This window comes from Lycium barbarum, chromosome 1 (assembly GCF_019175385.1).
Source record: "Lycium barbarum isolate Lr01 chromosome 1, ASM1917538v2, whole genome shotgun sequence".
Taxonomy (NCBI): Eukaryota; Viridiplantae; Streptophyta; class Magnoliopsida; order Solanales; family Solanaceae; genus Lycium; species Lycium barbarum.
This window is the reverse complement of record NC_083337.1, coordinates 9,161,268-9,176,282: the sequence shown is the minus strand read 5'-3', so window position 1 is coordinate 9,176,282 and position 15,015 is coordinate 9,161,268. Positions and strand designations below refer to the sequence as shown.

General features: G+C 32.9%; 1 protein-coding gene across 2 annotated transcripts; it reads right to left on the bottom strand.

Moving 5' to 3' along the window:
• Window positions 1-4,836: 4,836 nt before the first annotated feature.
• On the bottom strand, window positions 4,837-13,631 carry LOC132631291 (CBS domain-containing protein CBSX5-like). 2 transcript variants are annotated; one of them, XM_060346889.1, is made up of 3 exons: window positions 13,257-13,631; window positions 11,207-11,382; window positions 4,837-5,939 (listed from the first exon to the last, which is right to left on the bottom strand). In XM_060346889.1, exons 1-3 carry the CDS (start codon window positions 13,416-13,418, stop codon window positions 5,102-5,104), a joined length of 1,176 nt encoding a protein of 391 aa, XP_060202872.1. In that variant the 5' UTR covers window positions 13,419-13,631; the 3' UTR covers window positions 4,837-5,101. The 2 variants fall into 2 exon arrangements, with proteins under 2 accessions (XP_060202872.1, XP_060202869.1); XM_060346886.1 differs by having other exon boundaries at window positions 4,839-5,939; window positions 11,207-11,385.
• Between the last annotated feature and the right edge of the window lie 1,384 nt (window positions 13,632-15,015).

Below are 15,015 nucleotides of genomic sequence, written 5' to 3'. Positions count from 1 at the left end.
ATAAAAAAGTGGGTGGGACCACAAAGGATTTTTTTGCCCTTAAATAAAAATGTAGGAGCGAACACGGACGACGATGTTACCTCTATAAACCGGATCTTCTATACAGTAGCAATAGTAAAGTAATGCATAATTTTTTTATCAAATTTTGATTTGGATAATTCTAATTCAAATTATTAGATTAATTTTACATGTTTAAAATGAAACAAAATAGAAATTTGATTTTCTATTTAAATGAAGAACTTCCATTTTTTAATTTTTAGTAAATATTTTTTGTTTAACTCATTTTACTTGTCATGTTATTTTTTACATGGTTTTTTAAGGAAACGTTAATTAGAATTATAATTTCATTAATTTACGTTATTAATTATTTGATCTCCATTTAATATTATTTTTTCTTTTATGACATTAATCTCTTTTCACATTTATTAGAGTAAGGGAAAAATGAAAAAGTAACTAAATTCTATGTTATTTTAATATATAAGTATTTTAAGTATGTTGCTGTACAATAATTTCATTTTCTCCCACTAATGGGTTGATACGCATGTGACAATGAATCCATCATTATTGATTTAATTGTTTGATTTTCTAAGGACTTTTTTTTTTAACATTGTTTGTTTTTTTCATATGGGATTCACTTTTTTTTTTTTTTTTTTTTAATGTTGCCTGATTTTGTTAATATGGGGTTCACTTTTTTTTCCCCGCGAGTTTGGATGTGGTGGGTTCTTACTTTTTTTTTTCTTCGCTTTTTTTTTTTTTTAATAATAGTTGGTGTTTAATATGGGTCCATGAAGAACTTCTATTTTTTGATTTTTAATAAATATTTTTTGTTTAACTCATTTTACTTGTCATGTTGTTTTTTACACGATTTTTTAAGGAAACGTCAATTAGTTATAATTTCACTAATTTACCTTATTAATTATTTGATCTTCATTTAATAGTATTTTTTCTTTTATGACATTAATCTTTTTTCACATTTATTAGAGTAAGGAAAAAATGAAAAAGTAATTAAATTCTATCTTATTTTAATATATAAGTATTTTAAGTATGTTGCTGTACAATAATTTCATTTGCTCCCACTAATGGGTTGATACGCATGTGGCAATGAATCCATCATTATGATTTAATTGTTTGATTTTCTAAGCACTTTTTTTTAACATTATTTATTTTTTTAATATGGGATTCACTTTTTTTTTAATATTGCTTGATTTTGTTAATATGGGATCTACTTTTTTTTCCCGTGAGTTTGGATGTGGTGGGTTCCACTTTTTTTCTTCTCTCTCTTTTTTTTTTTTTTAATACTGGTTGGTGTTTAATATGGGTCCATGAAGAACTTCTATTTTTTAATTTTTAATAATATTTTTTGTTTTACTCATTTTACTTGTCATGTTATTTTTTACACGATTTTTTAAGGAAACGTTAGTTAGAATTATAATTTCACTAATTTACCTTATTAATTATTTGATCTCCATTTAATAGTATTTTTTATTTTATGACATTAATCTCTTTTCACATTTATTAGAGAAAGCAAAAAATGAAAAAGTAATTAAATTCTATCTTATTTTAATATATAAGTATTTTAAGTATGTTGCTGTACAATAATTTCATTTGCTCCCACTAATGGGTTGATACGCATGTGGCAATGAATCCATCATTATTGATTTAATTGTTTGATTTTCTAAGCACCTTTTTTTAACATTGTTTGTTTTTTAATATGGGATTCACTTTTTTTTTTTTTTAATATTGCTTGATTTTTGTTAATATGGGGTCCACTTTTTTTCCCCGTGAGTTTGGATGTGATGGGTTCCACTTTTTTTCTTCTCTCCTTTTTTTTTAATACTGGTTGGTGTTTAATATGAAGCCCATTTTTTTTGTTTTTAATATTAGTTGTTGTTTTTTAATATATACATGGGGCCCATATATATGACGACCAAAAAGGAGCCGGTTGGACGACGAAAAAGGAGCCCAACAGGCTCTTCTAAATAGTTAGAATATATATTCCTGAAAAAATTAGGAAGCATTCTACTAACTTAGTTTTGGATTTGAATGAGAAAAAGGAACCAAGGGCGATTCAATACTGTTGGGAGTCTAAAGCCAAACTTTAATGAGGGGTCTTAATTAATTTATTTTTTTATCACAAAAATGAGAATAGAGAAAAAAATCATATTTATTTGTTGATTTGAAGTCTACTTTTTAAGAATCTATGTCATATATCTTACTAACTTCCTCAAGAGCTCTTTTTCGAGGATTTAAGTCAGATGTCTCACTAACTTCTTCAAGAGCTCCTTTTTGAGGATCTATGTTAGATCTCACTAACTTCCTCAAGAGCTCCTTTTTGATATTGTATCAAAGATTCAATTCTTCTTTTTTGAGTTTCGACCAAACTGATTCATATATTTTAGTTGACATATTTTATATTCTAATTAATAGTTAAAGAGACAATATATATATATATATATATATATATATATATATATATATATATATATATATATATATATATATATATATATATATATATTACATAGTAAAATATCAAAAAACAAGCAAATTTTAGATGAAAATGATACTAAAAAAATTGAAATAATATAACCTGATTCAAAAGGTTGATAACTTGATTTGAGAATACTTATTTGGTGCTTCAATATACCTCTTGCAATATTTGGTGCCCGAGGAAAAAACAAAATAGCCAATTCATACGTTGTAGCTCGTGTCTTTCACAGCAATATAATCAAAGACTCTCTTGAAGAAACAAAGAAGAATATAAAAACGTTGAAGTATACTAAAGTTTAGAGAAAGGTTAAAAGTAGATTGAGTATTGTAGAGAAACCAATCAGAGGCCTTCTTTTTTGTCAATATACTAAATATAGATTGAGTATTTATTTACTATATGTTACTTACTAATTTAGGGGCCTTATTTTCTGTCAATTAATTAACTATTTGACTAAAAATACTTAAAATACTTTATAATTTTTCAAAAAAATAAATATATATTGATGAAAAATGAGGCCCCCTAAAATGAAAGGCCTAAAGCGGCTTAGAGGCTGCCCCTCATCCACTAATGCCAGTTCACTTATTAATTGTTATTATTTGGGCAATTCGTAGAATTGCCCTTCTTTTGGGGTGATCTTTAAATTTTGCCTCTCATATTTGAAATTTTTAAATTTTGCTCTTCGGCTAAAACTCATGGGTTTCAGGTTCGAACCCCCACACAGTTAAATTTTTTTTTTAAAAAATCGCAAGGTAGAGTTTAAATTTCGCTATGCCCCCACCGGCATACACTTGTGAATGAATTACCAAAGTTATGCCGGACCCGGCATACTTATGCCTTATGGGCAGACTTGACATAGGTATGCCGGGTCCGGCATAACTTTGGTAATTTTTTCACAAGTTTATGTCGGGTCTGGCATAAAAGTTTGCCCATTAAAAGTATGCCACCACCGGCATAAACTTGTTAAGGAATTACCAAAGTTATGCCGGACCCGGCATACTTATGCCAAGTCTGCCCATAAGGCATGAGTATGCCGGGTCCGGCATAAATTTGGTAATTCCTTAACAAGTGCATACACGCGATCCAAACCTTGCCTTGCAATTTTTTTTAAAATTTATGCTTGAGCGGGAGTTCGAACTCAGAACCTCATGATTTCTGCGTGAACGCTCAGAGTTGCAATGCGAAAGGCAAAAATTAAAGACCAGCAATATGAGGGGCATAATTTAAAGACAACAAATATGAGGGGCAAAATTTAAAGACCACCCCAAAAGAAGGGCAATCCGCGCAAAAAAATGTTATTATTTCCCAGAACAGAGGAAGCCAAGATTGGAGTCATTTGATGTTTTAGTATTTGAGATTCCCTCTAAAGATGGTTATAAAAGATATCCTGGTCTAAATATTTCTGTCTTTTTGATTTGCTGTTATTGTTCGTTTGTCCAGCAGGTTAATATGGCCGTTTATCGCCTACACCATTTGGAATAAGCCATAACAAAAACACATTTCACTTAGAGGCGGATTCAGGTTTTAAAGTTTATGAGTACTGAATTTTTGTAGGTTATGAAGTTTATCATATATATTAAACGTATTTCTCAACAAATATACAGAGTTTGGATCAAAACTATTAAGTTTTGTCTCGTACTTCCAGCTCCACCCCTAAATTTCCGCTAACGTATACTTAAATGTTAATTGTGATGTGTTGGTTTCATTATAAGTTACCTCATAAGTTAAAAAAAAAAAAAAGTTTACGGAAATGAAATATACTACATGAAAGTTTACGTGCACTTCGACTAATTTAGGGTCACTTTGTCCGGTTCACAAGCACAAGTAGTCAAGGTAATCTCATCCACCAAGATTGGATCAGATGGACACACCAAATGTGTAACTAGGACTCGAATCTAGGATCTTCAAGTTGTTTTTTTTAAAAGTTGCCTGCAAGTGTTTGTACTCACTTTGGGGTCCAGATTAGTCCCGATTCACTCCGTGTGAGGCTCAAGAAGCACTCCCTACCAGAAACTTTTTCTAGTCCTAGAGCCCGAAGCTGAAGACTCCTATACTTTAATCACTACGTTTTTTTCTTCAAGTTGTTACTCCTATTATTAATCACTACGTTTTTTTCTTCAAGTTGTTACTCCTATTATTAATCACTAGGCTATCCCCTTGGGACTAGTACAATAAAATTCCTCGTTTCATCGATTCACTTTTTTATTGTAGTTTACAGTGAAATGTTGCAACCGAAAACAGTATTTTCCTGTCCAAAAATTAGCTCTCCAAACAAGGCCAGTAAGTTAGGATTTCTTTTGTTATTAACAACATTAAATAGCTTCTGTCTTTCTTAGTGGACCAGTTAGTCCAATCAAAACTTAGTTTTATGGTGTTTTAATACTAGATTTATTGTACTGTGGAGATGGTCCATTGCAAAGCCATAAAATTGAAATATATAGCTTCCCCTATGAGAATAACCAATAGACAAAACGACCATTGAGAACAACATATACAAGATTAAGTTCCAAAACTAACAACTACTCAAACACAACTTTTTCACTCACCACCCAAAAAGCCTCCCGTTCGTGCAAAATTTTGTGCATTACGTGTTAGTACTTCACTGAACTCTCCTTACCTGGGTAAAGGGCTCACATTTGCAAGGCTCCTGAAAACTTTCAGAATTCCTTTAAAGGTTACGCATCCAATCAAAGTGTTATCCTCATCCATGACCCAGACGGAACTTGCACGATGTGCAAGCGCTTGAATCATCACAGCCACCAATGAACTGCTTGGATAACACGTGATCGCCTCTGCCCTTCTAGCTGAAGAATATCGGCCTGAACCATTAATTCTGCAAACCCCTAACTCGTTATCAGAAGAACTAGAAGCTGAGGCTGATGATGACGAAGACAAAGAAAACTCTTCATCCATTAGTTCCAATACTGCGCCAAGCTTTTTCTCTTGCAACCTTACCTTCACGAGCTCGACCAAGTCCTCTGGAGGACCACCACAGTCAACGTAAGCCATCAGATCACCAGCTGAAAGGGTCACGATTGCTGCTGCTGCGGTTTCATCACAGTAGGCAAGAGTGGAGGGGGAGAGTTCACCAATTAATCTGTTGTGATCATCAACAACTGCCACTGAAGTTTGCTCAATGTGTGCGAGAGCAAGGGAATCTAAGGCAGAGATTGCAGGGTCATGGTAACGAATAGTCATGATGTTACAATCTATGATGTTGAGCGATTCAATTGAAAAAGTGGGCATAGGGGAGAAGACACCAACTGAGTTCAGAAGGAAGCGGACAACATCTTCTTGCGTTAGCCAGCAGTATTCAACTCCGCCGCCATGCTTGCAACTCAGGGGGGATGATTTACTCAGCGTTTTCCTTGAACTTGTGCTAATGTAATTTTGGATTGGTATAACTAGATTATGGGTGCCGTCAAGAATGTAATCTATTGCCTCCAGCAAGCTGAACAAACAAGATAAAAAGTTTGAGAAGAGAATCAATAACATGGAAACAACAAAAATAACCAGAATAAGACGTCCGGCAAAGCTTTAAATAGATGAAGAATGCAGCTACAGAGACATGGCAAGCCTCAGTAAGGTGCTGCATACCTCTCAAAGTCCCGAAAGTTGTTCAAGAGAGAGTAACCAAACATATATACATACTTGATCCTAGACCTAGTGAACAAGTAGAACTAAAGCTTTGTAGAAGGACAAGAAATGATAACGTTGCAGCACCCACAGACAATTTGTGTAGCTAATGAGAAAAAGTTGGATGAAATGGGGTCGGGACTGGGGATATGATGAAAAAGAAAAGGTCAGAACAGATCGGGTTAGTAAAAAAAAAGATTCATCTACAACAACATACCCAATATAATCCCACCAGGTGGGTTCTGGGGAGGGTACTGTACGCAGACCTTACCCCTATCTTGTGAAGGTAAGGAGGCTGTTTCGATTGACCCTCAGCACAGGAAGAGATAAAAAGGATTCATCTACCCAACTAACAAATAGTTTTCCGTTGAGCATAGTAAGATTAATACGCGACCCTAACAAGTTTGTGATTGAGTAAATAATGTTGTTGATATTGTCTATTTGAAGTGTATTATTCGCACATTTAATTAAAATAATCATTCAAAGAAGTCCTCTTTCCTCCATTCCTCGGACGCTGCAGCTAAATTGGCGAGGGCCGAAAATGTAGCACTTTTTCCTCTCATTGAAAGTTAAAATTTATGTGAGCACTATAAGGACATCCTCCCAAATTTTGTTCTTTCCTCTGATTAGAATGAACATTGAACCATCTCAAAAGTAGAACGAACATTGAGTCATTAATATCCATGGCCCTCACCAAAATATAACCTTAATTTGTAAATCTCCCTTGGAACCATATAACCTTGATATTTCTTAATTTCTACGAAACAAATAAATACAAATAGAACATGAGGAATACTCATTCCAAGAAAATTATTAGAAGTGGGCTAAGAAGAGAAACTAAGCAGCTAACACTCATATGCAACATGTGTTTCCCAGGAAGGAAAAAATTGAACTGCAATCACCAGCTAGCATAGAAATTGAAATACTACTACTCTTTTCCCAATTTGTTTGTACATCACAATTTGAGAGTCCATCATTTTTCTTTGACTAAATCTTTTCAAACATTTAAAAACAAAAAAAATTACTTTACAAAAGTGTGATATATAATACTTCTTTCATTTCAATTTATACGACACTTTTTCTTTGTTAAGACGCCGACATTTTTTAATACCTATATAACTTTCACAATTTTCATTAAATTATTCCTCTGTCAAATTGACTTTCAACATTAGTATTCCTTCCTACTATACTATAGAAATAAGCCTCACCTCCCTCCTGGCAGCAGAGAGAAAAGGTTTCAGCTTTTTTGTGGGTTGCATCTCCTAGAACTGAAGTGGCATTCTCCTTTTCACAATAAACATTATGAAAATAGGGAGAAATCTTTCTTGCAGTGATACAATTCTTCATGGGTGAGTTTGGTCCGTCCTTTATTTCTTCTCCCACTTTTGAGTTAGCAAAGTAAGGAAAAACCACTAGATCTTGGCTCGTGATGTTTTGTTACACTCTCCATTTCTTTTCCTCACGCGTTTTAGATATCTTCCTTTCTTCATTACAGTTTCTCCATACTCCGAGTTCACAAAGCAAGAGGAAATAACTCGTACTTTGTGTTCAACATATACCTTCTCACAATTTGGAACAAAAACTTTTTTTGTCTAAATTATGCATATTCTCACAAGAACTCTTTTTCTTTTAAACTGGTAAAGTTTAATTCTCACAAAAAACTCTTTCTGTCACAATTTTCTTTCCTGGGATGATTTAAATGATAGTGCTAATCAAAGAGCCAGATTCCAAAGTGGATTGATTTCATCCTTCCAGAGAAAGGATGTCAATCCCTTTATTGTCAAGATAAAGAATAAAGTTGTAGATAAGAGATAAGTGGAGTACAAACTTGTGACTCAAGTACATTCTTGTCATCTTCAGTTCTCTTTTTATCAGAATTGAAGTTTCCACCTTTATATGCAAACTGTGAAAAGAGATCATCAATACTATTGGTTACTTCATAATCACCATGATTAACCGTTACCGAAGTAACAGTAATACATCCCTTATCTAAATCACCAGATTTTTATTATCCTTCTCGTTAATATCTTTGTTCGTCATGTCTTTAAATTTGGTATTAGATGGACCAATCAGGATGGGTTTTGCATCCATTTCTCTCTTATTTGCAACTCTATTCTCTGTCTTGACAATAAAGGCATTGACATCCTTTCTCTTGAAGGATCAAATTAATCCAAAAGACTTCGGAATCTGGCTCTTTGATTGAAACTGAGAATCATTTAAACCATCTTGGGAGACAATGTTGTGGACCTAAAGCATAAAGCTGTGATCAGACCCTATGTATGTCAGAATATGATGCATGAAAAGATGATTGAGACCAAAAGAGTTTTGTGTTTCAAAAAGTGAGAAGGTAAATAATGTACATGTTGAACACAAAGCACGAGTTGTTTCCTCTTACTTTGCGAACTCAGAATACAGCGATAACAGAGAAATGGAAGGGAAGTTTATCCTGATCAGTCCATCTAATACCAAATTTGAAGACATGACAAGTAAAGATATTAACGAGAAGGATAATAAAAATCTGGTGATTTAGATGAGGGATATATTACTGTTACTTCGATATCGGTTAATCATGGTGATAATGAAGTAACCAATAGTATTGATGATCTCTTTTCACAGTTTGCATATAAAGGTGAAAACTTCAATGCTGATAAAAAGAGAACTGAAGATGACAAGAATGTACATAAGTCACAGGTTTGTACTCCATTTCTCTCTTATGCACAACTCCATTCTTTGCCTTGACAATAAACGGATTGACATCCTTTCTCTGAAAGGATGAAATCAATCCAAAAGACTTCGGAATCTAGCTCTTTGATTAGAAGTTCCAATCATTTAAATCATACTGGGCAAGAAAATTGCGAACCTAAAGCTGGTAAAACTGTGTGCAGACCCTATGCACAGGGGCGGATCTACATGGTGTGGTTGGGGGCACGTGCCCCCGTTAACTTGGGGAAAAACTCTGTATATATTTGTATATACCTTGAAGAACTACCATATATTTTAAGAGGACCCCTCAAGCATATCTGTTGAAGTGGGTCAGCATGCCCCTTAACTCCTTGAGCGTAAGCGCGCGACCTAAGTTCGAGTCCAGACTACTACAATTTTCTTAAGCTGACAGTTAAAAAAAAGGAACAATACGTAGTGCTGGCAAGTTCCGAATAGAGAACCTAACGTGTATAACTTGACACCAAACCACCAAGCCAGCGAGCAAGCTCTAAACAATTATGCCATTTCATTTATATTTATTTTACATCGGTTCTATGGATGTTTAACAAAACTTTCAAATGATGCGGTGTTGCAGGACATTGTGATTAGAGACGGACCCGGGATTTGAAGTGGATGCTTCGACTAACGTGCATCTTCTTTTGATGGTGCTCCTATCGTCTTAAAATCCTGAGTCCGCCTCTGTATGCAAGTCAAAATCTAATGGATGAAAAGATGATTGAAACAAAAGAGCTTGTGTTCCAAATTTTGAGAAGGTAAATGATGCATGTGTTAAACACAAAGTACAAGTTGTTTTCTCTTAAGTTGTGAGCTCAGAATATGGAGAAACTGAAATGAAGAAAGGAAGGTCTCTAAAACGTGTGAGGAAAAAAATAGAGAATGTAACAAAACATTGCGAGCCAACGTTGGAGTAGTTCCCCTTACTTTGCTAACTCGACCTCAAAGAACTGTATCACTGAAAGAAAGATTTCTCCCTATTTTCATAATGCATATTGAGAAAAAAAGAAGACAGCGATCAGTGGTGCTAGGAGGTGGAACACATACAATAAAGCTAAAAGAAGTTCTTTGATGTCTAGTCAACTCGGCATTCCTTTTTTTTTTTTTTTGTCCAAGACGGAAAGATCATTGAATTGAATATGATGAGAACAGGACCAAAAAATATGGATAGAACGACACGACAAAACAAAGATCTATCATTAATTAAACGAAAAAGGGCCAAAAATTGAACTATTGAAAAAGACCCCTCAATATGTTTTTTTGTCCAAAAATGTTTATGAACTATTGGAAATGGGATAAAAATGTCGTCGCCCTTAGCAAATTGGACGGGGACATGACTGGGCCAGTTTGTTAACGACAAAGACATTTTTGTCCTATTTCTAATATTTGAGACATTTATAGACCAAATTTTTAATAGTTTGAGACATTTTTGGACCAGAAATCAAACAGAAGGCATTTTTGTTCTCTTTCCAATAGTTCAAGAACATTTTTTTTATAACCACGGTGTCTGCCCCAGCTTGTGCGAACCTCGATTAATTCGATGGATATCTGTCACCTCCCACCGGCAACAAGTATCAGGTAACTCTGTGTCTCTATCCATCAAGGTTAGAACAGATGGGAAGAACTAACTTGGATATGTTGTTGTTGTTGTTTGTACCTCAGGGTGCTCAACCCAATTTCTTGACCACTAGGCCACACCCTTGGGTGCAATAGTTCAGGAGCATTTTTTCGCCTATTTCCTTAATTTATTGTCCTTTGATTCTTGCTACTCTATGTTGTTTCTTGTACCTTAAATATCTTATTTATCTGTGGTAGCCACTGCTTCTTTTTTCTCAGATTGCTTTATCAGGTTTTTTTTTTTTTTTTTTGCTTTCGCTAGTTGCATTTTCATATTACTTTGAGCTATTTGTGCCTATCTGACCTTTTCTTATCATGTTTTTTCTTGAGCCGAGGGTCTTCCGGAAACAAACCTCCCTATCTTTCGAGGTAGGGGTAAAGTCTGCGTACACTTTACCCTCCCCAGACCCTACATTGTGGGATTTCACTGGGTATGTTGTTGTTGTTCCTTAAATTAATACTTCATCTGTTCAATTTGCTTGTCCAACTATCTTTTTTAATCCGTTTAAACAAAATAAGAATGCGTCTTTACTTTCGACAACTCTTTAAATTCAACTTTTCATAGGGCATGTTAAGACCAAAAGATTAAAGAATATTTTGATAGGTTCTACATATTTTTTATTTAAGACCACGGAGAATCAAAAGTCTTTCTTAAACTTTGTGTCAAGTCAAAACCAGACAAACAAATTAAAACATAGGGATTAAACCAAATAAGGTATCAAAATTCAAAGGAAAAGTATCATAAACCTTGAATTGGGCGCTAAATGCCTCACAATATGATTCCCTTTAGGCAAAATCTGTGAAACCGATGTCTCGAGAGCTTTCGAAGGATCATCCAAATTCTCACTTTTACATAGAAAACAAATCACATCAACCATGCAAATCTTCCCAACACAAAGGCACTCACAATTACCTTCCAGAACCTTCTGTTGGGAAACAAAGGTAAAAAACACAAGAGGAAATTAGTTAAAAGGTTCTTTACAAAATAAAGAGTTACAGAACACTCATATCACCCTCTGTGTACATGAGGATTCTGCAATAATTCATTTGTTATATTTCGTAGAGAATCGTTTAATCAAAATACAATAATAAATGTTACTATTTAGTAGCAAAATAATAGCACTAGAAAATTAAAATATTACTAAAATAATATTTTTGAGTAAATATGCTTGAGTGGACACGGTCTTAAGCAACTATAATCCTCCATCCGAATAAAAAAAGAGTCCATTTAGCTTTTTTTCTTGAATAAAAAAAAATTCACTTAGCAAATCAAGAAAGAATTAACCTTATTTTTTCATATTTGCCTCTATTAAGTGTTATATGATCAAATCTCAATATCTATTTAATAAGGGGTAGTTTAATCAAATTATTTATTTTTATCTGAGAGTTAGTATTTTCTTAAGGGGTGTGCAAATGGCTAAGTAAACTTTTTTTTTTTATCCGGCGGGAGTAACAATATGAAATGTTTTCCGAGATTAAACTAGATCTATTACAGGAATCAACAAAATTAAATATTATCGGTAAGTTTCAGAATTAGAAAGAAAAAGAGAAAACAAATGAGATCGTGAAGAACCGGAAAGAGATGGGAAAATTTTCCGATATCTTTTGCTCTAAAAGAAGTGCCTATTTATAGGCTGAAAAATAAACTCATCTACTCTCTCTAGGGGTCGTTTGGTACGGGATTAAGTCATTATGGTATTATAGTCCTGGAATTAAAAATCTTAAACTAATTTATCTCATAGGAGGTGAGATAAAATAATACCAAACTTGATGGGATAAGATATTTCAAGACCAAAGTTTGGGATAAATTTTATACATCGCTTGATTGAAGGTATAAATTTATCCTAGAATAACCTTCAACCACACAAGATAAATTTTACCCCAAACTTAATCCTGGAATATCCACCTTATCCTGAGTACCAAACCACTCCTAAATCCCTTGACTAGACACAATTTCAGAAGGAAAATAAAACTTTTGAAATTTGTGATCTAAAGCAAGTCATATATATTTGTGTAGCTGTAAATTATTTTATTAGAGTCAAAATATGTATTTTAAAGTTAAATTATTACTCCCTCCGTCCCATTTTATATGAGGGTGTTTGACGGGATATAAAGTTTAAGAAATAAAGTACTCCCTTCGTCCCAAAATTATGTAGCACTTTTCGAGAGTCAATTTGGCTAAACTTTGAAGCTAAATTGAATTAGATTAACTCGATATTTTAACATTAAAATTTATATATTTGAAAACTACATGAAAAGTACTATAAATTGCAACTTTTTTCATATCAATTTAATGAAAAAATACATCTTAAAATAATGACCAAAATTCATACAGTTTGAATCTCGGGAAGAGAAAAGTGTCATATAAATTGAAACAAAATGAGTAATACTTTTAAAATTTGCAGTTTAAAACATATGATAGAAATTTTTGTTGCTAGAAATGAATCATTAAAAAGGTAAATTTAAAGTTATATTGTTACTCGCTCTGCTCAATTTATGTGATACACTTTCCTTTTTAGATTATTAAAAAAAGAACGATGAGTACATTTTTTTATTTAAAAATAATTTAACTTAAAATTTCCCTTTTATAACTAATGAAGATTTAGAATAACACAAATATCTATGACATATTTTAAATCATAAATTTCACTATTTTTTTTCCCTCTTAAACTCTATGCATAATTAAATATCACATAAATTGGGACACATGCACGTTTTGTTAGACCGACTAAAAAAAAAAAAGGAAAGAATGTTATAACATGCCACCATATAAAGTTACATATATGTCACTTGCCACCTTTTTGGAATGGTCACAGCTCCACACGCTCACATGAGGCTCGCTGGCTTTTTTCAAAGCCGTTAACGCCTCCGCTACGGTGGCTGAAGCCGGCAATGGCTTTAACGCCGGCTTACCTACGCATAAATCTGACACATTCCGATTCAAAAAAGTAACTGCCATGTAATAATGAGAAAAAAAAAATCACAGGTATTTTTGGATTTTTGAATATATGAATATAAAGTATTGGAAGTAGATGAAGAAAAAGAATTATATGAAATTGTTTATATATAAATGAATATATAGAGTTAAAGGAGACGGCGGAGATGTAACGGAGAATTTTTTCCGTGACCGCCGTACACGGAAGAGACCCCGTGGTGCTTTTTTGGAAATGAGGATTAGGAAGAAAATGATGGTAAAAAGTTATATTTATACTGGTGATTAATTACTGTGAGTGGTGATTAATTAGGATAACTTTTTCTCCACACATTTTTCTTTTCTAATACTCCGTATTTGGATGTTTGGTTCAGAAATTTAAGGTTGGGACGATATTTGGTAGAAAGTTTTAAAAAACAAATTTAAAGTTGGAAAAGAATATACTTTCTCCGTTTCAATTTAAGTGTCGTAGTTTGATTAGACAAGTAGTTTAAGAAATAAAGTAAGACTTTTAAATCTTATGTCTTAAATTAAAGATGTATTATGTAAATTTTGTGATTTTGAACTTGCTATATAGAATGTTGAAATTGAAAAACTTGCAAAATATAGAAAGAGAGACTCTTTTTCAGACATACCAAAAAGTAAAGTAAGAAACTTAAATTGAAACGGAGGGAATATAGAAAGAGAGACTCTTTTCCAGACATACCAAAAAGTAAAGTAAGAAACTTAAATTGAAACGGAGGGAGTATAAATGTCAAAGTTATATTTATGAGTAAAAATTATTACTCCTGTATTTCATGTGAAATATTTTCCAAACAAACTTTTAATGTTTAGCTAGTATTTCAATTTACGAAGTTCATTATTTATAATTAGCGATGGTCATTGACTTAAAGTTTTTTTTTTATTTGCTATTTGCATTGGAGTCTCATTAAATTTGAATTCGCGTCGCAAGGATCAAATTTCCATACCCAGGATTCAAATTGACTTAGGTAAGTCATGGCCAGATACTCTAGATTCAAAAAACTTATTTAAATTTGTGAATAGTAAATAATTAAGAGTCATAATAGTAAATAATTAAGAGTCATATGTTCAAATGTATGTGGATTCAGAGCCATTATGTGATTGAACATAAAAAACACACTTAATGATTAAGATTCAAACATAAAAACAAACGGATTTAATGACTGAAACCTAAATGATTACGATTAAGATCTTCATTAAGTGCAAACAAATACTCCCTCCGGATAAAAAAGTGTCCACTTATCAAATCAAGAAAGAATTAACCTTATTTTTCTAAATTTGTCCCTATTAAGTGTTATGTGATCAAATTCTAATGCCTATTTAATTAGGGGCAGTTTAGTCAAATTACCTATTTTTGTCTAGGAGTTAGTATTTTCTTAAAGAGTGTGCAAATGGCTAAGTGAACACTCTTTTTGATCCGGAGGGAGTAAGACTTAGTAAACTATATATTAAAAAAGAAGAAATGTTCTTACTTTTCCTATGAAAGGCTCTATCTTCATATGCAATTAAGTAATTATTCAACAATAAAGTTAGTATCTTACATAATTTATTTACATTTCATGTTCTAATTGGTAAATTTTCCACATGTATGCCTTGTTTCTTT

What these genes read in the sequence shown, in the direction of transcription:
- LOC132631291 (XM_060346886.1), bottom strand. Translation starts at nt 13,418, where the DNA reads ATGGCAGTTACTTTTTTGAATCGGAATGTGTCAGATTTATGCGTAGGT. An exon ending in GCTGTGACCATTCCAAAAAG is followed by an intron (nt 11,386 to 13,256) that starts GTGGCAAGTGAC and finishes GTTTCCCAACAG; the next exon opens with AAGGTTCTGGAAGGTAATTG. An exon ending in CATTTAGCGCCCAATTCAAG is followed by an intron (nt 5,940 to 11,206) that starts GTTTATGATACT and finishes TTGTTTGTTCAG; the next exon opens with CTTGCTGGAGGCAATAGATT.